We start from the raw sequence: 23,099 nt of genomic DNA on the forward strand, positions 1-23,099 counted from the left end.
AAATCATAGACTATGAATATGATCACAGACTAACTATTTTATATAAAGACCGCCAACTACCTCGATTTTTTATGGCTAGAAGTGATATTCGCCAGTGGCCGGAAGTGACGTAAACGGCTAGAAGTACTAAGCTCCCGGCTGGGCGTGACTTCGCCGCGGCTGAATGTCAAATCCACCCGCCGAAATATTTATCATTCATTTTTCAGGTTAAATGGTATTTATATTGAAATTTGTTGTAAAACATATTTTCAAAATTATAATATTAATATTACAAAGAAGATATTTCACTATCTAAATTTATTTATTTCAGTGTAAACAAAAATAGAAAGGTCACGGCTAAAACGCGACATTTATAAAAAGAGTTCAGGCGATTAATAATGGTTACTCAACTCAGCCTTACAATGGTAAATGGTAATGGTAATGGTGGTTTTGAAATTATTATCTCAAACTATGTATAAATATAAGGCTTTTCAACAAAAACAAAAACGATAGAATTTTCAAATTACTATATTATATTTAAAATTCTAGAAAATACAATATTTTAAAAGGGCGGAAGGAGTGCCCACCACTTTCTGAAGTTATGTTTCTTAACGGGGGTGCCAGCGCCCCTTTGTGGGCGTTTTGGAAGTCTGGCTAGGCGTTTTTAAATTTTTTGCATTTGGGGGGTGCTGCAGAAGTTCAAGGGAGCGTTGTGTTAAGTAAAAAAAACTACACTTTCATACGCAAAATTTAACTTTAACTTTGGCATAATACTCAATATTATGAAGTTCTTCATAGACGGATTTCTATTTTTCTATCGATAATTGTCTATAACCATAGTCTGTCCATATTTATTTGAAATATTTGAACAACTTGTTGGTATCTCGTATTTTTCGTTCCCGTTTTGGTGTTTTTGTTAGTGTATTAGTGTGTCTCGTCATTTTCTGGTCGTTTTTTGAACAATCTGACGTTTACGAGTCGACCCCCCCTGAATATGATTTTTGTTGGTTATGGTAACCAACAAAAAATGTCTATGGTAGACAGTATAGATTTCAAAGGTACCTATCTAATAGATCTGCCAATACTCCTAAAAAGATAGACGCACTGGATGGACAATTAGAGGACATGGCGTCACCTTACGGATGACGCAGTGCATATCTAGATATGGGGTATTTGGAGCATTCCCTCGTAAAATACGAAAGATCCCGACCGCAGGATGTACATACTGCCCGTCGGAGATAGATGACCCTGAGCACACCCTATTTGAATGTGGGAAATGGAACCAGGAACGAGGCGAAGTGGTCACGCTTTTATTAAGTAAGATTACCACGAATACGCTGATTGATTATATGTTGAAGTCACAAGACAGGTGGAGTCCCTAACATAGGTCAAAACACTTTACAACCTTGGGTAGACCGCCATGAGGGAACCCAACTATATAGGGCGAGGAGGGGTGTTTAGCCGATAGGAGTCTGGCACAAACTATAAGGTGTCTATGATGGATTTCCTTCCACCAAAAAAATTGCCAATCTCAACAAGTTCCATTTTCAAATTGAGCATACTAAACGAGAAAGCGAAGCCAAATCGAACTCAAAATACGATTGGCAATACCTTTTTTATCACATGTATCCTGAGTTCCTCAGGTCTATTCATTTGGCAGCACTGGGCACTCCAGTAGGTACCTACATAAGCTCAATGACCTTAGCAAAATTATTTGTAGAATCATGGTGTCCAGTTTATAATATTTGGGTACCACTTATTCTGGTACAGAACTGATTTCGACCACGCAAAAACTTATACAAATGTATAACAGTCATTAAGTTTCATTCAACGCATTAATTAGTCTTTAATTCAACATAAGTTTGCCGAACGGTAGGTCTACCGATATAGGCGAGAACTTACCAAAATTGTTTTTAAAATGAAAATACATATTTCTAACATGTTTTGTTATCCCTCATCCTTATAGAAAATACATGGTAGATATAATTATTATTCCAACAGAATTTTGGTTGATCGACGTAATGCAACCACCTCAGTACTATTACAGAAACATTACAGAATCTATTTGACTTAAGAGTAAAAACAGATTAGCACCTTGAAACAGTTAGGGTCAATTGTTTCAAACTGCCACAGTTGGGTAATCTTCACTTCCAATTTTAAAAAAATCTTATTCCGCAGCTGATGATAACTGCTTAAAACAGCGGTACAGATGTACTTTTTGAACTAAGACTGCAGAATATCCAACTGCGACAGTTTGAAGCAGTTCAAGCCGTTAGTGCATTTCAAGGCCTAGATCTTCATTTGGACTTAGATGAAAAATGCTTCAAACTAGAGGGCATTCGCTTAAACCCCACAAAATTAGCAAAGCTTTTCTGCAGCTTATTTTTGCTAGCAACATTCCCTAAATCTAAAATGAATAATCACTGGTTCAGTCGATGGTGAGAGGGAAGATGGAAACACCAGTTTAGATGCGAGATTTTATTCAATTGGGTTTTAGAGTTTAGAGGTTTTATATCAGTCATTATAGATTCCACTTATGTAATAACCATTTAAAATATAATATGGAATTTCTTTCCCATGACAATACAAGGCCATCGACCCATTCCCCAGGCCAAGTTATATCATGATTAGGTAAAACAGAATTATAACCAAAGGAAAGTGTTTCGCTTCAGTTTTGTTTTCTTTGGTGGATTTTGTTTTTTCTCCATTCATCTAAATTCCAGCGATCCGATTGATTCATCAACTTCGTCCAATGAAGCATGCACACCATGATTTAATATAGAATATTTTAGGAGCCATCGGAGGTTCCCAGTTCAGTTCTTATTTCTTTTCAAACGAAGAACGTAAATCACTTCTGAATATTTTCGAAGTTCATTTAAAAAAAAACCTTTCAGGACATTTTCTTGCAATTTAAATGAAGTAAAAAAAAGTGATTTCACATTTTTCTTTATAAAGATTAATTTAAATTTTCTTTATACAACATCATTGGTATTTTTGGTTTTAAACATAGAGATTGCTTTATAAAATATATTTTTATAGGAAGAAAAACTAACGATTCGACTACGATCTCTGCCGCCTGTGTATAATAAGTATGCTGCTTTTAAAGTATGACCTGGTGGAAATTGAAACTTTTCCATAGGTTGAGTTTGGATGTTGGCATACTTTCTTATTACACTGTTCACATGATTGATGATCTCCATCCTCTTCTCGTCTGGCATTTTGTTGTGTCCTCCGGAAGAACCTCTTTTATCAATGAGCCCTTCGCCTCCCCTCGCTTTCTTCAGAACAGTATTGATTCTGCTGGTCGATATTTTCAAAGTCTTGATAAACATCATTTTGCAAACTTTTTTTTCATTGATAGTATATATTCTAGAAAATGTTCTTTCATGTTCTGGAGTTTTATTTTTGGTATAGGATCTCTTTTTTAATATCTCTTCGCATCTCTCTAGAAGAAACAAGTTTTGAGCGCTGTAAGATCCTAGATTATAAAATGTTTCAAAATTTTTCTGTCGAACATCAACGGGTAATTCTTCGTGGCATTGGAGGGAACACTTGCAATCAAAATCTTCAAAGACTTTTGGCGAAATTTCTTTCTTTCTCGAGTTGATATAAGTTTCATTTTTGTATATGCTATCTCTTCTTTCCTCTCTCGTCTTGTCACCGAACATGCGTTTCCTTCCTTTCTTGGCTCCTGTGGCTCTGTTCCGTTTTCTCGGTGGCTTTTTAGGCAATAAGTTAAGAGATGCTTCGTAGGAAGGAATCATATTACAAATTACGGGTGTTTCATCAGGTAAAAGGGTATGACTTCGGTTCAAGAAGTGCGGTACACTTTGGGGATTGGGGAAATAATTATTTGGTGAAGTATCAAAATATGGTAGTTTGTCATTTTGTATCGTTTCATTTAGTACAGTTGAATTGTGCGGTAAGGATAGTATTGGAGACTGATTAATATTATTGGTGTTCTCTTTGTGTGTTACAGCATTTGAACAAGAAACCGTCCTTTCTGTTAGTTCACTATGGTTTGGTGCAGTCATTATGTTGACTTTTTCTTCAAACTGCGGACTCTCTATGGGAACTTCATAAAAAGAATGATCGGAGTCATCATCAGGCGCATCAACTACATCGTTGTCAGGAATCGAACTTGAATCATTACTCTTGAAATACTTGTAAAAAACTGATTTATATGTAGCTAAACTAATGGAAGTCTCACATTTTTTATGATTTATATAGGACTTGTGCATGCCCTTCATACTTCGTTTAGGTTGTACGGTATATATTGAATTGTGTCCATCTTTATTTGAAGTCGGTATAGAGTGTGATGAAATATGTTCTATTATTTCTTTTAATTGTTCGCCGGAAATTTTGTTATGACCGCCTGTAAGTACTCCTCTCATATCGGAGAGCCCATCTCCGTGTCTGATTTTATTAAGAACAGTATTCACCCGGCCAGAAGAAATATTCAACGTTTTAGTAAACATCGGTTTACATACCCGAATATTGTTTATGTGATAGATTCTAGAAAAGGTCCGTGGATGAAAGGTAGAAGGGAATTTGATATAAGTTCTTTTTTTAGGAATTTCTTGTACCCTTTCCAAAATAAATAAACTTTGAGAGCTATGGGATCCTAAGGAATGAAAATTGTCAAATTCTTCCATTCGCTCAAAAAGTGAAACTTTTTCTGCACACTTCAGTTTGCACTTGCAATCATAATCTTGAAACTCTTTTGGGAGCACTTGTTTATTCTTGCAGGTGATGTAAGGTATGTTCATATATTTATTAACTTTCCTCTCTTCTCTAGTTTGGGTAAATTTTCTCTTTCTACCTTTTGGTATGTTTGATTTTTCAGCATTACTACCTTTTCTTGATCTAGTCTTATTTTTGGTCTTGTTTATAACACTGATTTCTATATTTTCCTCAAAGTCAGGTGGATGCATGAAATTTGAATTAACAGAATCTTCAGAATCTTCTCCAAAAGGTACCTGCGGATAGTCACAGCAAAATGGCGGTTTCTGAAAATATAACAGGTTTAAGCACTTTTGTAAAAAAAAACTATTTTATTTTTATTTGATTCTGTATTTTAAAAATTAAAATTTCATCAAGTGCTCAAGATACGCCTCGAAGGAACATTAAATAAACTAAATTTATGATGATAAAATTCCTCATTATCGCTAGCTAGATATATATCAAGACCTCAAAATGACAACCAAATTCAAATTAAATTAACTATGTGTAATTTTTGTCCGCCTCCGTAGTGTAATGGTCAGCACGCTCGCCTACCGTTCTTGAGGTCCCGAGTTCGATGCCCAGGGGGGGGGTTAAATAAATATAAGTGATTTTTTCACTGTAATATTTATTCAATATTACCCAGGACTGGTACCTGAAGCGAAAGGCTGATCATCTTTCCTTCGTGTGTTAACGATCAAGATAACACTGCGTTTATATGATGCAGCGCCCTATGCACCATTGGGGTGTGGAAAAGGGTTTGAATAATATGTAATTTTTAACGAACTTTTTATTTTTAGGTGTTTTTGTTAATTTTTATGTGTATCAAATATATGGCTACATATAATAAATTTTATGTATGTAATTGACAGTATGTTGATAAAAAAAATTGTATTCATATTTTTATACACTTCAAACACTGGCTTACAATAATTGAAATGATCGATAGTTTGGTGAGAAAAAAAAGAGTTGTGTGTGGATTTATTATGAGTGACCTCGTAATTCATATGTTTTTTATCCTGGACTCCAGTCCAGCTAAAAATAAGCTTGAGCAAATTAGCTCAAGCTAATTAGTACCAAATTATTTTAACATATATTTAACAACTATTTTAACATATTTAATAACTAGTGGAATTTATTAAAAAGTAGCTTACCCATGATTGATCATTTGACAATAATTTATATTTTGGTGGTGAGAGATACTGTTTTTTATTCATTCTAATATGTTTGAATAATTCACATTAGATAAAAAAAAACTTTATTTTTTGTATGTAATATTTTTTAACTTTTTTAAAAAATCACTAGACTTTCCAAAGACCTGTAAAGAAAGAATGCGAAGTAATAAATTATTTTAGTTTCCACAAGTGTATCAAATATACAGAAGAATATTTGTAAAGAATGATGAATTGAAAATATTATTAGTAATAATATTTTGGATAATTTATATATGGGTTCTTTGCTGCAACTGAAATGGGATTTTTTAATGGAAATGATTTGGGAAACAATGTTTTTTTTACATTTTTTTTAAAAGATCATCTGGTGGAATAACATTCCATACCATTAATCCCACAACAGCAAAGGAACGCTTGCCAAATGTAATGTGCTGGTTGCGAGCTGGTAAGATCACTTTACTTATGATAGTTGAAGCTGATCCGAGTGTTAGATCTATCAGTGAATAAATTATCAATGAATACAGAAAAAATTAAATATTGTAAATATTTAATTTTTTCTGTATTCATATATATATGTGTGTATATATATATATATATATGTGTATATATATATATATATATATATATATATATATATATATATATATATATATATATATATATATATATATATATATATATATATATATATATATATATATATATATATATATATATATATATATATATATATATATATATATATATATATATATATATATATATATATATATATATATATATATATATATATATATATATATATATATATCAAAACATTGAATATTATTAACTGATATATTTATTGTAATCATGAAAGAATAAGTATACATATATTTAAATTAAAAGCTGGTATGAGACATATGAAAGCATACCTTAGTCAGAGTCCAAGCGTTTATTAAAGCATCACTTTTAAGTATTAATAACGAACAGTTATGTGTTCTTGAAAATGAATGGGCTAAAATCAAATGAAACTACAGTGAGCTTGACATACAGTTTTCTGTCATCTGTCATCTTTGTCAAACTTATTGATGTATGCCCATAGACAAATTGTGGCGACTTATACTTGCACACGTTAGTTTTTCGAAGCGCTATTTTTCCGCCTCGCTTTTTACTATGTCAATAGTTATTACCCTATTCTGAATGACATATTCTGAAATGAAATAAGTAGTGAAAGACAGGTTGTTTGTCGTTTTTGTGGTATCATTTTTTTTCCAACTATTCAGTAGCAATAACGGTTTTCAGTGAAATATTTTTTCTCACTTACTAACCATTACGCCGTTTCCCCGCAATGGTAGGTAGAGAAAATAAAACCCCATACCACTCTGTCTTTGTAAACATTATTCGCCTCTTCCACATTCATGCATCTCCTCATACAAACCCGCCTAATACTTTTATTTGATCAACCCAGTTAACAATTCGATCCTGAAAAATCGTTATGATGGGCTTTCAATATGAAAAGAATCTTTGAAAATACGTGTTCAGTATATTAAATTCGACATTTCTGTAAAAATACGCTTTTTTAATTTGGCACGAAAATTGGAAAAAACACCTAAAGTCCATAGTTGAGCGCATAATATTTAGTTGGGCGCATCCAAAGACCATATTTATACTAGTGGGCGCATACGAGATTTGTACAACTTGTAGTGCTGTGCAAATATGTTTTATGTAGTGTAATTGTAGTTGCTTGAGAAAAACAATAACATTGATAATTGTCTATAGAAACATTAAGTTTCTCGCAAAGATTATATACTGTTTCTCGCTTTCGGTATCCTAATGCATGAAAATTCCAAATTCAGACTATTGTACTCTCGAAAAAAACTTAGGAGATTCTGGTACGTAAATTTATTATGGATTTCAACAACCTCTTTTCTTTTAAATATTATTTCGTATGGGTTTCGTGCATTAGGAATTCTGATAGAGGAGGGAGCAGTCTTTGTAGAATGGGTAGTATAATATATAAATCAAATCTCGTTCGGTACTTAGTTTTTATTTTTGATATATTTATAAATATTTAAATAAAACAACTGAATAAAATGTCTATTTACTGGCTTATAAGATATTATGTAAGAAAGTAATTAACTAGTCGAGGCAACCCAAGGTGAAATTGAGTTACGTTCGATATCGGGTTCCCAACTTATTTCGTCTAGCACCCCCCAGCCAAAATTTCTCGGCGACGAGGGGAAGATATCTACAGAACTTTTTTAATAAAAGGTAACTTTCTAAATTTGTCTCACCCTCTCATACCTTCTCTTTAACATCGCTTAAAAAATTGCACACAATTACAACGGAATATATTTTTAAACATCTTATCTTAATTAATTTTCTTAGCAAACATAACTAAGTACTACGCCCGTAGCAAAAAAAATATTGTGGAGTAGTGTTGTCAGTTGTAGCGTAAACATATAGTATACTGACGGTTCTAATCCACAATTTGGTATTTCTATACATTTCTACATCTGTGGAAACGTCTACTTTTGGTCTCCAACATGTCTGACGGTAGCTAGCGATATTTATCGTCTTTGTATTATTCTCATTTTCAACTGCGTATTGGTTGAAAGATATTATAAAATAGTTATATCAAAGAAAATAACTAAAAAAACGAGTCAGGTGAGTTCCAACTAAAATAACTAAGAAAAAAGTGTTCTCAAATTTCCGATTCATTGTTAATGTTATGCTTACATGGCTGGGACAGTTAATGGATTTATTTATCGATCTTTCCCGTTCCGTTATTGTAAATTGCGGGTCGTGGAGGTTTCCTTTGTGGTAGGACATGTTTTAGAATTACAATCAGGTTTGCACAAAGCTATACTAATATATTATAATATTGTCATTGACAGATCAATAAGGAGAGCGTGCATTCGGAACGAGTTTCGCTGCGGTCGCGCGACGTTACTTTTTTTGCTTTCGTCGTGTCGAAATATATCGGAGCCACTTTACGGACGCGAGGAGCGAATATAAAATTAGAACGAGACATTTTTCCGCTTTCCATGCGATCGACGACCCGACAAAGATGAACTTCATAGTTCGATCCGATATCGAGAATGGCGGAAAATTAGTTACCGCGACCTCGAAAAGTTTAACGGTATCGATATATCGCGCTCGGAATGTTTTCTGACTAGAGTCAGCCGCAGTCCTCGCCCGCGCTATGAATCCTCTCCGCCGGCAGTGAGACGCGACCGGAGCAGCACCATGGAGAGCTCCGAGCAACTGGTCCAGTGCCCCGTGTGCACGCTGTACCTGCACGAGGGCATGTCGCTGGGCGCGCACCTGGACACGCACCCCAAGGACCAGGTCATCGCCGCGCTGTGCTCGCTCGCCAAGCCCTCCTGGCAGTTCGGCAGCCGCTGCAGCACGCCGTACGACTGCGGCCAGTCGGAGCGCTCCTACCGCAGCCGCTCGCGCACGCCCGCGCGCCGCTACCGGCCCCGCCACCTCGAGCCGGAGCCGGCGGAGGCGGCCGCGTCCGCCGACAAGCTCTACTACCGGCCGGAGCCCGCCGCCTGCGCGTACAAGGAGACTGCGGATGCGGCGGCCGCGCGGGCGCCCGCCATCTCCGACATGCCCGCCCTGCAGTACGTCAACAGCGCCAAGCCCGTGCACTTCGTGCTCCCGGTCACGCAGTCCTTCGTGCAGACCGCTCACAAGAACATAGTTATCTCGGCCGCCGTGCAAGGAGTGCCCTCTCAGACTCACCCCAAAAGCAATGTTCTCCAACCCGTGTTCGCGGGGCAGTTCAGTTCTATCAGTTCTCCCTCCCCCGCCAATGCCTCGCAGGTGATTTACAAGGATATGCTGCAAGATAGTAACGTGAAGAAGTTCGTGTCCGTGCCACCTTTATCCAAGGCGCCTGAAGAGCTGCCGCTCTCCACCCCCGTCATGTACCAGAACCTGATGGTGTTCAATCCCTACGCCGGCACCCTGTACCCCCAGTCCTCTCATAGTTCCGGCGTTTCCACCCTGACCAGGTGCTACTCCGACGCCTCTGTGGAGTCGTCCGTACTGAAGTCCAGTTGCGGGGACCTTCGCAGTACCATATCGGAGTTTAGTGACCGGCCGCATTCCGTAGCGGTATTCCAGCCACAATCTAGCAAAATGAATGTCGAAGACATGCGGGACAGTTTGACAAATAAAAATGACAACATGATTTGTACCGAAAGACTAGAAAATACTTGCGCGGATAGTGAAACCGCTCGTGATTCTGAAATAATTATTGATCAGGGTGACAGCACAAATGACAATTCTTCAAAGTGTGAGAGAGTGAAAATTCTTAGCAATGTGAAAGTTGAAGTACCCATCGCTAATTTTCCCGACATTATCGACCTAACCTCCAGTAGTGACCATCAGTCTCGGAAGTCTTCCGGAGATATTGCGGAACCCAATCTCAATGAAGACGAAGCCATACTACCCGATTTCGTAGATGCGGAGTTGTGCCAATCTTATTCTCAAAATAGATTCTGCGCAAGATCCAGTTTCTCTATTACTAGTAATTTGAATAATTCTTCGATGGCAACGAGGCCCGCTCTAGATGACGAATCCAAGACATCCGGGGCTATAGTCAATACGTTCTCCGTTATTAAAAACATAGGTAATCCCAATGTATACAAAGAGAGCTCCCATAATGAGGAATGTAAAACGGAAGAAACTTGCATTATTCCCGATCTTACGTGTAATGAGAACCCCTCCATATCTCCGTGTAGCGAACTCACCAACGACTCCAGCGAGGAAGTGTACGAGAGGCTCTGCGCATTGTCGGATACGGCGAGCACTTCCACTGACTTGCCTCCTATGCTGCAGAGCGCGTTTACTCCGTCTTCTAAATCTACCCGTGTCCCGGCTCGCAAAAATCTGTTCGTGAACAAAACCAAGAAAACCGTGTCGGTCAAACCGCCAAAATCTTCCTGTAAAAACTTAGATAATCCCACATCATCCAAATGTTTCCAAATCAACGCTTCTAAAAGTACCGAAACTGCGGATGAAGACTCTCAAATTAGAAATAGGATATCCGCCACCGTTCCAGAAGAGGTAGGTCGGTTGGACGGCTTTTTTAAAGAACTAGATAAACAAAAAAATGGTTGCGAAAGTAGGGATTCCGATTCCCCCAAGAAGTCCATATCTCCGCATGTAGATAATACGGCGGACGATGATTCCCGAAGTTGCGACGTAGATACTCGAGAACAATCTATGGATATAGAAACAGAATGTATGGGAAGAACTTATAATAATGATTTTAGAAACTGCATACCCGAGAAGAATGAGTGTATTAAAGTCGGTAACAAGGACTGCGCTTCGGGAGCAATGGACAATTCAACACAGAATAACTTTACCGAATTAGAAACTATGAGACCTGTTAACGTTATTGCATTTGGCAGCATCCTGGGATCTAACGCCCCGTCGGAAAGTGATACCAGCACCTACATCGATGTGGAGAAATCTAGTCTCGATTATTCCGAATCTTCTAAAGATAAACAGGAAGTCGACAAGTTGTTTCGGGAATCCTACGTGCGGGATAATGCGTACACCGAATACTTCTCTTCGCACAAGGCGGGCGGAGAACAGGAGAGCAATTCGGTGCAAAAAGTAGAAATGTGCGGGCTCGACGAAGACGACGAGAAGAAGGAGGAATACACCAACTGGGCTACGCCGCAGAAGGAAGAGTACGGGTTCAGCAACTTCATGGAGTGCAGTTACGGGCAGGGCATGTATCAGAAGGTGGAGGACGGGAAGGCCCAGGACAGAAGGGAGCTGGACAGGGAACACGGCGACTACGCGGAGCTCATCTGTCCCCGGGACAACTACTCGGAGCAGGACCACAAGGGGGCCTTTCTGGAGGCCATGGGGTCGGGGGCGCTGCCCAGTGAGGTGGAGGCCCTGAACATCCGCACCGACGAGAGAATGCCTCCGCGGGGAGAGCTGTCGGAGCAGGAAAGCAGCGGCGACACACCTTGGGCCGGGGTAAGCTCAAAATCTTGTATTTGTTATCCTAATCAACTATTTATCTTGATTTCACTATCCATTTGGCTGAGGTACAGAGAATGAGAGATGAGGTTCTGAGTATAATTCCCGAGCAGGTATATTTAAATTTTTTGGGTTGGAATTTCAATTTTAGGAGAGATCACTTTTAGTTGTATCTTATAAAATCTATGTTTTTTTTTGTATTTGCTAATAATCCTTTGTATCATTGCTCATTCTTAAATTATGAGGTTTGACTACTAATAACACGGAAAACAAAACTTTTTGCTGATTATCGATACATTTAATTAACTATTTGCATATTTTTTACTTATTTTTATAACTTTTAGTATTTTATTTACTTGCACATAATATATATACATTGGCTGCGGAACAATGTCTTCCAGCCAACCAAAAACAGACTAGTAATAATAGTGCTCGGGGTTTGTAGCTTACACAGTTATTATACATTGGTTAACGGACAGATAGTGCTCGTGCGTACAAGTGAGAAGAAAGATTAACATAAATTGGAAGGAGTTGCGGTATGAATGATTAAATAATTATAAAGTTGTATATTTATGAAAGCAAGGAAGAGTGTTCAGTAAAGAGTAAATAGGGGGAGAGGGAGAGGATTGAAGAAAGGGATGATATGACAGAAAATTGGGGTTTCAAGGATAGATAGAATTGTTTCAGATGTTTTTCAAAGGTCATCAAAGGTGATACATTTTTCACATGAAGTACTTAAAAACAGATATGAAGAATTGAAACACCATTATACATTCCCTGAAAATACTGCATGAAACAACACTGCTGAAAAAAAATCAGAAAAGGGGTCTGTGCATTAAAAATGTTCATCAACTTTTCAAACATTAGATAATTTTTTTTATAATAAATTATTAAAATCATAACTCTAATCTATATAGCCATTTAAAGTAACATAAAATTAAATATATAATGTAGGATATTTCCCCCAATTTGCAGTGTTGATTTGTAAATTTGCAGATGATTTTTTTAAAATCAATTTTATATTTGTAATATTTGTCAGCTGGAGTCGAGAGAATAATAAGCGGACCACTGTCAATACAGTGTTACCCTCGACTGAAAATCATTATAAAAATTACCTAAATTCTTCTTTTTCTTCAACTTTTTTTTGTTTTTGTAATTAGGTAAAGCTGCGAAACATAGAATTCTAGTACATGTTGTGTCTATTCACAAATATTTTCGATTTCGATAGAATTCTAGTACGTATTATGTCTAATAACAAATAATAGAAAAAGATGCGGAACGCATCGAAACACGTGTCACAGTAGATTTTACGAAATAGTGGTATTTACACTAAGTAAAACTAAAATTAAAAATATTTTCGTGTTGCAAATTAGCATTTATTTTAGAATTTACATATTTTAAAAATCATAGTAAGATCATGGCAACACGAAACTGTGGAGCGGAAGATTGTCATATTCAAAATTGTGTCATTAAACTCATTACATTAATTTTTACTATACTGCAGGCAAATTTGTAAGATGGTACCTATGCAAAATGTAACGTTGGTAATGTTAGCATTTTTGCTGCTGTTTAAATATTACAATGATTAAAGAAAACACTTCGTTTTTTACCACTTGAGTTTTATTATAGACTACATGTTTCAGAAGTTAAACTTCCATCATTTAGGTCTGTATAATAACTAAAATATAAATATTAAATATTACATTATCTATGGTTGAATAGACCATTATTTTTGATTTTTACTGCTTGTTTTAGTATAAATTTATACTCCCAGAGTATGATGCACGTTTCTGAGTAATTTATTAATTAGTGAGGTAAATATTTTCCTTCCAGATGTACTGCGATGTAGTGGGCGGCTCCACATCTTATGATCTGCTTGCAAGAGAGTCCTGGCCCTCTGATGGCTCCGACATGGATATGCCTGTTAGTCCTGCTAAAAACAATTAGTAAGTATATATTATACTAATTTGATTGAATTCAATAGAAATTTGTTGTTAAATCCTGATGAAACTCCATTGTTATAAACATTTAATTTTTTTGTAGCGATCTAATGTTTATAACCTATGTTTGTAATAGGTCAAATATATTTGTCTGGCTTGAGGCCCCAAATTGGAACATCTTACTCATATGAAAGACCGATTATATGTGGATTTCTAGTTAGACATATATTTACAGACCACTTTTTCCCCAGACCCATTTAAATTCCTTGAAATTTTGACATATTCATGTTGAAACATCTTAATTGGTGAGTAGTTAATAAAACAGCCTCCCTGGGCCTGATGTCTATATGTACATACATTTATGTTTGGAACTTAATTTTTTGTTGAAAATGCCAATTATATTTTTACAAAAAAAAATCATCAGACCTATTTCTGCTCACCAGAAGGGCTTCCCTATATCAACCTTACCTTAGTTGAGCTAGAAGGTTTTTGAACCAAGGGTCCAACAGAGCCATACTGTTTCAACAAAATAACATGGTACACCAAATCATGGATGTAGCCCGAAAATTTTGTGGTTTTATATAAAAATTCCAAATATTCACAAGAATGCCAGTCTGAGAAAATTATTGTCATTATATCAGAATGTGGAGAAGTTATATGTTGGAACAGTCTGCACGCATGTATGACGGACGTATTACATATATTAAAATGGTAAACCTGGAACTTCAAAACTAAGGAATTAATGTGATGTATTCCCTACTTAAACCCGACTTAAGGATAATACAGTTTGAGATAAAATGTTTAAAATAAAATTGCTTAAAATATATTAAGGGATGTATTTTCAGTAATTAATGGTGGTTTTTCTTTCAGTAATGAGGTAGAAGACATTCCAATAGTGGTGGGGATTAAACCACCCGACAGGAATTACCGGTGCGCTACTTGCGGCAAGAGCTTCAACTGTCCCAAGGAGAGGAGGGTCCACCGCACCAAGGAACATCCGCCAGTCCCTTCCGGAGTAGCCGGCCCTCCCAAGAAGGCCATAAAGCGAAGACACCCGAAGACAAACCTCAAAATAAAACAAGAGAAGTTTGTTAAGATCGAACCGGTGCCTACTGGAACCAAAGTAGAGGAATCTATAGACGAACCCGATGTTGATCTGCTGGCGGTCAAGATTGCCGAGGAAGAGTTGGAGGAGAAAAAACCCAAACTTGAATTGGTGAAGGAGGAGAGCAAGAAGAAGAAGAAAGATTACTTGTGTGCGACATGTAAGCTGGAGTTTACCACGGAACCCGCCTTTAACTACCACCTGAAAATTCATCCTCTGGAGTGTCTCACTTGCGGGAAGTACTTCCACAAGAGAGCCAACCTCCAACTGCATGTCAAGAGACATCTCGGGATTAAGAACTACAGGTGAGATTCCAACTCATTTATCAAATAACCCATTCCTTTAAAAAAAAACTGTAATAACTCTACATTTTACAATAATGACCTTTAAAAAAGATTAGCTTGATTTAAGTTGAGTACGGCAAATATTGAGTGAATTGACTATAATTATTAAGTTATTCAAATTTAATCTTTATATAATATTCATGTATTGTATTAGATTTATTTTATACTTATTTGTTTAAATATTAGGGTCAGTATGTGTAACATTAGTTGTCGGTTGTGCTTATAGATGCGACATCTGCGACAAGCGCTTTGTAACGAAGCAAAAACTAGTGGAGCATTACAACGTGCACACCGGCGTCACTCCCATCAAGTGCAGCATGTGCGACGAGACCTTCCGGAGACACTCCAACATGGTGCAGCACAGGAACCGGCACCACTTCCACATCAAGCGGCGCCTCAGGGACTATGTGTGCCACTGCGGAGAGGTTTTCCATTCCAAGAAGAAGTTGGCCTGGCATAAAGAAATTCACGAAGATCGGCCAAAAGCGTGTCCGCACTGCAGCGAGAAGTTTGTGCACGCCGCGTCGCTCACCCGCCACATGCGCCGCGCCCACAACGGGTACTACATCCCCGATGCCGGGCGCCAAGCCGAGAATGTAGCCTGCCCCGTCTGTCACCACGTGTACCTCAAGTCCTCCATGGACACCCACCTGCGCACTCACTCGGGCAGCAAGCCCTACTCCTGCGTGATATGCAACAAAGCCTTCACCACCAAATGGAATCTGAAACTCCACCGGTGGACCCACGCCAACCGCTCCAGCAAGCCGTACAAGTGCGCGCTCTGCAAGGGCGCGTTCGTGCGCCACTCGGACTACGTCTCGCACATGAACGCGCACAAGTCGGTGCGTCCGTACACGTGTAACTACTGCGGGTGCCAGTTCATCCGGAAGTACAACTGCCAGAGGCACGTCAAGGAGCACGAGAACGCCAAGAAGTACGCGTGCGAGGTCCTCGGCTGCGGCAAGACCTTCCACCGCAGCTACTACTTGTCGGAGCACATGAGCGTGCACTCGGGGGTCCGCCCCTTCTCCTGCAACATCTGCGGCAAGACCTCCAGCACCAAGTCCAACCACAACAAGCATGTGAAGATCCACCACGCCCGGGAGCCCGTCACTACCGAGGGCTAGTTGCAGCGGGACGAATGCTATATCTGTGCCAGTAACAATTTACGGATAAATATACTAATTTATTACAGGAACAGTGAGTGAATGGTTGTCTACGTGCCACCGTGTGTTCTTACTTTTATTTCTATTGCGAACATGTGTTTTAGCTTTTTAAATTGTTGCCGCTATGTGACTAGATTATTTTAGTCCGAGCGACATTGTAATCTCAGTTGGTGTTAAACAAAAAACTTTCTAAAACACTTCTGACGTTATAGGATGGCATCTTGGTTGGAGTGTAAAGTCGGACAAGTCAGAAAATAGTATAAACGATACTAGAACGCCGCTAAATTCAATAAAAATCCTAGTCAGTTTTCCCATATACTATTGCGAGATGTTGAGGGCGGTTATTAAGTTTTTACATTTTAAAATATAGTTTTACATTTTTACGTTTTAGTTGTTTGAGAAGTCACAAAAAGATGTGTCAAATCAAATATTTTAACACGGATAGTAATTTGTTTTAAAATTAAACATTGACATTTGTTCATTTCTGACACGGTTTGACTTCACACGTCGACCCTGAAACATTGTTGATTTATACCACCTAATTTTATACATATTCATTTTATGTAAAACGCAATTATATTTCATCTTTGTGATGAAAATTCAAACATCTGAAGAAGCCTGTAAACAAGCGTCATTTTTGGCATCACATGTGGCCCAGCAATTTGCTCCTCAACAATTGCCAGCATTTTATTATTGCCCGGATTTCAAATTAAGAACAGATTGGTGCTAATAAGTCTTTACCTAAATAATTGTGTTTTGTTGATTCCTATTATCTGAAAAATAGAACTGCATGATTATCTGTTTGTAAATTTTACATTTTACTTTTATTTTTTAAATTATATTTTAAAACAATTATACAAAAAAATCACCATCATATGAAAAGCAATACCAATAGTTATTAGATTATCTATGACTTTACGATACTGAACACTAAAATCCCACACCTCGGCAACAAAGACTTGTATTTGAGAGGGCATAAGAATCATATGTTGCCAAAGTATGGTTGCATTTTTTTTTATGGCCAGCTAATTTTTTATTGTAGACGATATGGCCGTAATGCTTGGTAATACAGAATCATACTGGCAACATTGCTATATTACCAGGCTACATATTGTCACAATGTTCCTGGCAATACTTGCTGCAGTATGTATATATACATTGCTGTAAAAATGTTTCTTGTTTACAGGCCCCTTTTCAATCACAATAATGCTAAAATAGATTTTTATTGAAAAAATGAATTATAACCTCCACAATAATTAAATTGTACTAATTTGACTATTATTTAGAGAATGCATTTAACATATATTTTATCTTTTGTCATTATTAACCATTGTATCTATCGAACTGAGTTTATCTTATCCGTATTGTGTTTTGTAAGATGTTAGTACATATTATGACATCTCGATAGGCTGGTAACAAAAAATTGTGCATCTTCAAAATTAGTTTTGAAAATAAGAGGTATCACGATCAATGCACAGTAATTGGTTTGATTTTTATTTCAATTAAAATAAAAATAAAAGAAAACTAAATATCCAATATATTAAGTAATCATTTTCATGTATTTTAGTTTATGCGATTTTTTTACGATTGATTTCTTTATTCCCAGACTAAATGTCACCTGCGATTGGTTTCATATTTGTTGTAACATAAAACCCCTCAAAATGACATACTTTCGCCCTTTACATTATTTTTTAATGGCAATATTAATGTGATTTTATGAGTACCAGAAACCGTACTACTTTTTGTTAAATTTTTGTTTGTATTTTATCAACAATGAAAATGTTGATAGATGTATTATATGTACATATTTATTTTAAGCCTGGAATGTGAATATGAGCAATACTTAGGAACTTTGAAAGGTATACTTTTTCAGATGTAACACTCGCATTCTGACATTGCAAGTTGTTTAATTTTAGTTGTGAGTATGATGGCAATATTGTACTCTTTATTTTTCAAAGCGGTGCCTTGTATATCAATTACAAGTTGTGGCAACATTGCATTAGCCATTATCCGTAAATCCATTTTTGGACCTACATTTTACTAGATCAAATGTACTTTAAGCAGATTGAATAATATTTCTCTGCGAAAATAATATAAAAAGTATGAAATAACTATTCAGTAGATCTGATTATATTAGTTGGCGAGTTTATATGACTATTGAAATATGCAAAAGTGCATATTTACACAGTTTATATATACATTTTAACAATGATACATATATTAAAAACTCAGTAGGTAGGTGTATTTACTATTGAAAAGCAATAATTTAAGTGTATAAATTAATAAAACAAAGGATGAATCGTTTTCTCACATTATTGAGTGTTATTATACCAATAAATATATCATCTTTTTTCTATTACACAGTTACAGCAAGTAAATTGTGTTATTGACGATAAAAAGATAAAGTGTATTTTTTTCAAGAAATGCTTTAACTTATTAAAAATATTATAAATATTTTTATACAATATTTATTAGCATGCACAATCTAATCAATATTTTAGTGGTCATTCATACGTGTTATAAACAGGTTGTTTAAAAAGTGAATAAGATTTTTTTGTTTTTATATTGATTTTATCAAATGATATTTTATCTAAAATCAAAACTGGACTAAACTAGATTTACTGGGATGGATCGTGAAAAAATCTTAGTAAAACTAATGCCCTATTAATCTTAGACGAAAAATGCACCTACCTATAAAAGCCCAATCGTACTGTGTGAGGTTAATGCAGGATGTGTGCAAAGTGTTGCGAATGTGTTAGTAGATTTGTATGAGGCGGAGGCAAGGGAATGGGTATTTCATCCTCTTTCAAGCATGTTTGATATATCTACCAATTTTTGGTTGAAAATGTGTAGTAACCAATCTCAAAACAAAATTTGCGCCATAGCTCTTTAGTTGTCTAACTAGAAGGCGCATATAAGTTATGAGTGTGTTATTGCGATCAGGGTTTTATGTTACTGCGTATTTTATTAAATTACTAATAATAATTTGTTTTCATCACATTAATATAGTCACTGATGTCAAATAATAAAGCATTTTAAATGATATGTCTTATTAGAGTAGTCATTACATAACAAATAATATAGTGATTGTTTTTTAGCCCATGACACAAAAAATACGAAAACATCTGTATAATATACAATATTTATATAGGATTTTTTTTATTGAAATCTTAATTCAGATGAAGGAGTTATCCATATTGAAATATGTATAACTGTGCATTTATGACCTGTCATTGTGTGCATGAGCAAAGAAAGATCACTATGTGATTGTGAATTTTCTGAAACAGAATGATCTTTTGTACTAATGATGTTTTATTTTTTTAGTAAATTTAGTATGCATTTCCATATGTATGTATGTTTCAATCATTTATGTCAATATTTATTTCATCAATTTAGTGCATGCAGATATGAATGGACAAGAGAAAGTGCCAAAACTGATTACACATCACACGATTACTCCATTTTTGCCTCGAGTTTAGTTTTTATGTTTAGGATCAGAAATTTATTTTTATGGATTGAAAAATACTGACAGACTTTTTATTTATTGAATAAACGTCAGAGTTAATTTAGATCAATGAATTATCACTTGGTTTTTAATACAGTGGAACTTCGGTTCTTGAATGTTTCTCATACTTAACAATTTACTTCTTGAACACTAGTTGGATTTTTTAAATAACCAACTGCCTATTTATTATATATTTATTTATCTATTTTTATGGAAGCATGGCACCTTCTAAACATATCGGAGCTCGCCTCAGTACACATGCGTACTTAAATAAATCCACTTACTCTATTGACGTGTAGTGTAGTGTATTTTTGGAAGTCTGGAACAGATTCCATCAGCTTCTTTTGAATATAAAAACAGTTTAAAAAAAGAAAATATTAAAAATATGGGTTTACAAAAAACTGAGGTTCTTCTGTATTCTGTATAAAAATGCATTTTAAACTCATGTAATGAGAATGCTTGAAAAACATTTTTGTTTATTACAACAATTTACCAAAATATTATTTGTATGTCGGTAACGAAAAAAGAATATATTTAGTGTGAAATGATTTATAAAATTAAACTCAGTTTATGTATAATTGATACTAATTTATCTGCAAAACGTAGTGTTTTAAAACGTCACTGCCGTATAAAAAGTAAATTTGTCTCTTAAGCTACATCAGCGGACCTGCAAATTTCCGTGACCACAAATATGTATTTAATAATGTATATTTAATCAACAATTTAACACGTTCGCTGCCACCAAATTTTAGAAAAACCCCCCCGAAATACATCCCTTGTAAGAGTCGTTAAATAAGTGATTTTAATTTTTTTATCTGTTTTTATTTTTAAATACACAAAAATGGCTACAACGCAAATCCGCCTAGAAGGCACATATAAAAAAATGCAGTATCCTGTATATGCATATCTGTTTCTTCTATATGTTGGTCATTTTTCACAAATCGCTCACTCCTTTCAAGAACGTCATAAATCAAAAAACTAAAGTTTCAAAATAGAATGCAATGTATTAAAAATAAATATCAAGCCACATACTGAACTTTTAACTGTGCAACAGATCTTTTTAGGTAAAACCTGAAGGTTTTTTCCCCATTTGAAAAATATTTAGTATATTTAAAAAATAATTAAACAATACCTTTTCTTCAAAATGCAAAAACAACACTTTCTGCCCTGCAGCAGGTAAATATTAAGTTAAAAATATGCCTCTTTTGCTGGGATATAGTACATTTTCTGGGCATTCCGAAAACATGTATAACTGAAAATTGATGATTTTTGATTTATGACGTTCTTGAAAGGATTTATCTTGTTGGGATGTTTCCCATTCAATGTTTTAAATGTAATGTTTTACATTTGTCTCACATTTTCATTTTCGAATACAAGATGATACAAATAATGGTTTGATTTTGGAAAAAAATAATTAGTGAACTTAAAACCGCATGCATTTTTTTAAATACCGGCATCCATTTTAAAACCTCCTCCCAAAACGACCCTTCGCCATGGGATTTGGTGGCAAACTCATCACATGAACATATCAACTACCGACCACGCAGGTTTGCATGGCAGGCGTGGAAGGATGCGAGCGTGTTAGAAGGTTGTTGACAATTTAAAGTAAATTTATGGTTATGTTTAGAAGAGAAGTGAACTAATAGTGTAATAAAAGGTTACACTTTAGAGTCACTAAACTGATTCTTGTAATATTATATGTTCTGCATTTTTAATACTATTTTTGTACGAAACCGAGAATAATAATTTTCGGAAATAAAGTAGTAATAACTTAACATAAGAATCGAGGGTCTTTAAATGTTTATTCCTAATATAAAATGCAGTAAATGCATTTTGTCGCTCTGTATAAAATTTTATAATAAACTATGGAAATAGTATTGTATTAATCATTAAACATACCTATAAATTGAATAGTGATACACAAAACATAAATACGGTCAATTATTAGTATCTCTGGCGCTTTAAATTGGTTTATCTTCAGCGCAAGTTTGTTTCTGGCCTTACATTTTCGCAACTTTTTTTAGGGCAATTACTAAAACATCACAAGCTGGATTCTGTAAACTGTAGACACGGGTTTTCTCATTTAAGGACTTTAAATGATCTCAGAAGAATTATTCAGCGATACATCCCGACTATATTTGTACCTGTGGAGTATTGGTTGAAAAGCATTTGTAGTTTTGTCAATAAATTGAAAGTGTTTATATTATATAAGACCAAATAATTGATGTAAATATTATATTTAGAATACATTAATTTAGTTATTGTATAATTGTAAAGTTACGTTACTTTTAGTAACATCGGTTTACAGAACGATAAATTTGTTAATTAATATTAAGTTTAATTATTTTTGTTCTAAAGCATTAAAAGATGAACTCAAATTTTATGTTTACTGACCGAAAAACAAGGAACCTTCAAGGATTATATTATGTAAATATTTCAAAAGGAAAAAATTATTTATATGACAAGATGGAGTTAGCGTAGGAAATAATTAAACTTAACAAAGTGCGCGACTGACAATTTTAGAGATAAACTGTGTATGTTTGTGTACATACATACATATATATATATATATATATATATATATATATATATATATATATATATATATATATATATATATATATATATATATATATATATGTGTGTGTGTGTGTGTGTACACATGTACACATATATGTAGTCACGAACTGGAATGGATATTTGACAGAATATGTTCTCCGACAGTATTAATGAACTGGAATAGATGCAATGAAGCGGCACAATGCTCCAAATAGTTCAATTCTAATTGTGTATAGTGTTTCTTGTTTTTGTTCAGTTTTTATTGTAAATCGGAGAGGAATGTTTTATTTTTGGACTTACCTTACATTGTAAATATAACAGCGCGGAAAGGTTACTTTCTGCGTACGTGAGGAGAGGTGAAACCATCACTCATACTATAATATCATTAATACTGTGCAATAGTCCCTTAGTAATTTTATAAATATTATTAGGGTAAATAAAATATTGATTTTCCTTTTTAAAATTAACAAGTTTTTCATTTCTTTTAACCTGTTCCCAGTTTAGCCCGAGCATGACTCGGGCAAGGAGTTTGTATTGCGTTGATGAGTCCGAGTGCCGCTCGGGCAAATCGTATTCCAACTTGGCAGTATTGATTTGCCCGAGCCAAATA

The 23,099-nt window shown here is 35.4% G+C and overlaps 2 protein-coding genes across 2 annotated transcripts; one reads left to right on the forward strand and one right to left on the reverse strand.

Moving 5' to 3' along the window:
- Positions 1-2,448: 2,448 nt before the first annotated feature.
- On the reverse strand, positions 2,449-6,921 carry LOC148308090 (uncharacterized). The gene is made up of 3 exons (XM_088262246.1): positions 6,788-6,921; positions 5,856-6,019; positions 2,449-4,988 (listed from the first exon to the last, which is right to left on the reverse strand). Exons 2-3 carry the CDS (start codon positions 5,916-5,918, stop codon positions 2,952-2,954), a joined length of 2,100 nt encoding a protein of 699 aa, XP_088118372.1. The 5' UTR covers positions 5,919-6,019; positions 6,788-6,921; the 3' UTR covers positions 2,449-2,951.
- A 1,427-nt stretch (positions 6,922-8,348) lies between these two features.
- On the forward strand, positions 8,349-17,949 carry LOC148308091 (uncharacterized). Its single transcript, XM_088262264.1, has 5 exons — positions 8,349-8,522; positions 8,753-11,867; positions 13,704-13,816; positions 14,681-15,220; positions 15,486-17,949. Exons 2-5 carry the CDS (start codon positions 9,105-9,107, stop codon positions 16,384-16,386), a joined length of 4,317 nt encoding a protein of 1,438 aa, XP_088118390.1. The 5' UTR covers positions 8,349-8,522; positions 8,753-9,104; the 3' UTR covers positions 16,387-17,949.
- The last annotated feature ends 5,150 nt before the right edge of the window (positions 17,950-23,099 follow it).

Source organism: Brachycentrus maculatus, unplaced genomic scaffold, assembly GCF_059751285.1.
Source record: "Brachycentrus maculatus isolate JH-2025_06_01 unplaced genomic scaffold, ASM5975128v1 h1tg000176l, whole genome shotgun sequence".
Taxonomy (NCBI): domain Eukaryota; kingdom Metazoa; phylum Arthropoda; class Insecta; order Trichoptera; family Brachycentridae; genus Brachycentrus; species Brachycentrus maculatus.

Bases quoted from the DNA above. Each gene is read 5' to 3' on its own strand.
- LOC148308091 (XM_088262264.1), top strand. From the start codon at position 9,105: ATGGAGAGCTCCGAGCAACTGGTCCAGTGCCCCGTGTGCACGCTGTAC. The intron at 11,868-13,703 runs GTAAGCTCAAAA...TTTTCCTTCCAG, and splicing joins GCGACACACCTTGGGCCGGG to ATGTACTGCGATGTAGTGGG. The intron at 15,221-15,485 runs GTGAGATTCCAA...TTGTGCTTATAG, and splicing joins CTCGGGATTAAGAACTACAG to ATGCGACATCTGCGACAAGC.
- LOC148308090 (XM_088262246.1), bottom strand. From the start codon at position 5,918: ATGAATAAAAAACAGTATCTCTCACCACCAAAATATAAATTATTGTCA. The intron at 4,989-5,855 runs GTAAGCTACTTT...TTATATTTTCAG, and splicing joins TGTCAAATGATCAATCATGG to AAACCGCCATTTTGCTGTGA.